Below are 2,269 nucleotides of genomic sequence, written 5' to 3' on the forward strand. Positions count from 1 at the left end.
ATTAACAGATAAGTAAGTGAATGATTAGATCAGTGAAGAAATAAACAAATAGATTAATAAATAAATGGATAAATAATTAAGTAAATAAGACATAAGGAAATGGAACAAAAGTAAAAAGCAAAATTTTTTCTCTCTGTTTTGACCTTATTTTTCACTCTGACCTTAGCGCTGAGGATCCACTGCTCCTGTTCTTGTCGTGATCTGCTGGTCAAGCTGGGCGGCTACAACCTGGAGGAACGAGGTCAGGTCAAGGTCAAAGGCAAGGGAGAGATGACCACGTATTGGCTCGTCGGTAAGTAATAGAAATGGCCATATAACGATGTGCTATTTTTTACTACATGGCGATATGCCGGTGGAGAGCAAGTGTATTTTTCAGTGCATGACATGTGCGGTAGAGTGCGTGTGTGTTTTATGCATAATGTAGTTCATCATCAACACAGGATTTGAGCTTAAATGATGCATGTTGAGCCGCACACGACGTTAAATATGAACAGGTGACATTCTCAGTTCCCAGAAATGATTAACCTGAATAGACTTTTTGATCAATACTCGCGAAACGGCTATGTTAAGATGCCGGATTTCCTTCAAGGGCTCTTCAGGAAGGGGGGGGGGTAGGTCTTTTTCCCCTGTCAGTAGCAGTTTGTCTTTTGTAGCATTATGTTTAATATTATTGTTATTGTTGTTGTTTTTTTTTTTGTTGTTGTTGTTGTTGTTGTTGTTATTATTATTATTATTATTATTATTATTATTATTATTATTATTATTATTATTATTATTATTATTATTATTATTATTATTAATATTATTATCATCATTATTAGCAGTAGCAGCAGTAGTAGTATTGTAGTAGTAGAAATAGTAGTAGTAATAATAATTGTAGTAGTAGCAGCAGCAGTAGTATTGTAAGAGTAGCAGTAGTAGTAGTAGGAGTAGTAGAAGTAGTATTAGTAATAGTAATAATAATAATAGTAGTAGTAGTAGTAGTAGCAGTAGTATTGTAGTAGTAGTGATAGTAATTATATTGTAGGAAAAGTATTAGTATTAGGAGTAGTAGTAATAATAATAGTAGTAGTAGTAGTAGCAGCAGTAGTAGTATTGTAGGTGTCGTAGTAGTAATAATAATAGTAGTAGTAGTAGCAGCAGTAGTAGTATTATAGGATTAGTAGTAGTAGTAGTAGTAGTAGTTTTGTAGGAGTGGTAGTAGTAGTAGTATTGTTATTACTGTCATTATCATCATCATCAGCAGCAGCAGGAGCAGCAGGATTGTTATTACTATTCATATTTTTAATATTATTGTTGTCATTATTAGAGTTCCCACTTCCTGCCCTTTGATCCGACGCCGTCCTAATGTCCTCCCGCAGGCGAGGACCCCGACCGCAAGCGGCACCGCGAGCAGTCCCGGCGGCAACGCGGCTTCCACAACGTGGGGCTGGCGAAGAACGGGTGCGTGGGCGGGCTGCGGGGCTCGCTGAGGGGCGGCGGACGGACCCGGTCCTCGGCTATCCCGCGCACCCTCAGCCTGGAGTCGCCGAAGCGCCTGCGGTTCGCCATGTCGGAGGAGCTGACGGCGCGGGTGGCGGACGTGGAGCCGCGGGCGGGGGGCGAGTCCCCGCCGGCGCCCGCCTCGCCCGCCGCCTCCGACGACTGCGCGGTGCGCCGCATCAGCCACGAGAAGAAGCGCAACTCGTGCCCGTGCATCAAGGAGCACCGCTCGGCGCCGCGGGCCGGGTCCCCACGCTCCCCCAGGGGCCTCCCCGGCGACCACAGCCCCCTCCTGGGCCACCCCGAGGCCGCCATGTCGCCGCCGTCGTCGCCGGGGGTGTCGGCGGACGAGGAGGTCCTCGACGCCAGCCGCAGGACGTCGGTGAGCGAGGTGGTGTCGCGCCCGTCGAGCCTGGTCGAGGCCTCGGACGAGCACGCGCCCCCCGCGCCCGGCGAGCCGCCGCCTCCGCTCGCCCTGCCGCTCCCCGCCGCGCTCTGCCTCGAGCACAGAACCTCCACCTCGCCCCTGCGCGAAGCAGGCACCGCCGTGGCCTCGCCCTCCACGCCCGGGGGCAGCAAACCTTCCAGCGGCGCCAGTGGCGGCCCCTCCGACAGAGCCTCCAGCTCGGGGGGCGCCGTCCGCTGGCGCCCGCACAGCATAGTGCCGCTCAGCCTCCGCAGCGGCGGGGAGAGCGAGGCCCTCCTGTCGGGCGGCGGCGTCGAGGGGCGGAACCCCCGGTTGCGCTACTGCAGCAAGCAGGACGCCGGCAGCAGCGAGTGCGAGGAG

At 51.3% G+C, this 2,269-nt stretch overlaps 1 protein-coding gene across 1 annotated transcript in view; it reads left to right on the forward strand.

Moving 5' to 3' along the window:
- The window catches only part of LOC119584349 (guanylate cyclase 32E-like), a 51,466-nt gene extending 51,166 nt beyond the window's left edge, over positions 1-300 (forward strand). The window contains exon 19 of the mRNA XM_037932912.1: positions 167-300. Within this exon, the coding sequence (XP_037788840.1) occupies positions 167-300 (134 nt within the window). The remainder of the gene's footprint in view (positions 1-166) is intronic.
- The last annotated feature ends 1,969 nt before the right edge of the window (positions 301-2,269 follow it).

Source organism: Penaeus monodon, chromosome 18, assembly GCF_015228065.2.
Source record: "Penaeus monodon isolate SGIC_2016 chromosome 18, NSTDA_Pmon_1, whole genome shotgun sequence".
Taxonomy (NCBI): Eukaryota; Metazoa; Arthropoda; class Malacostraca; order Decapoda; family Penaeidae; genus Penaeus; species Penaeus monodon.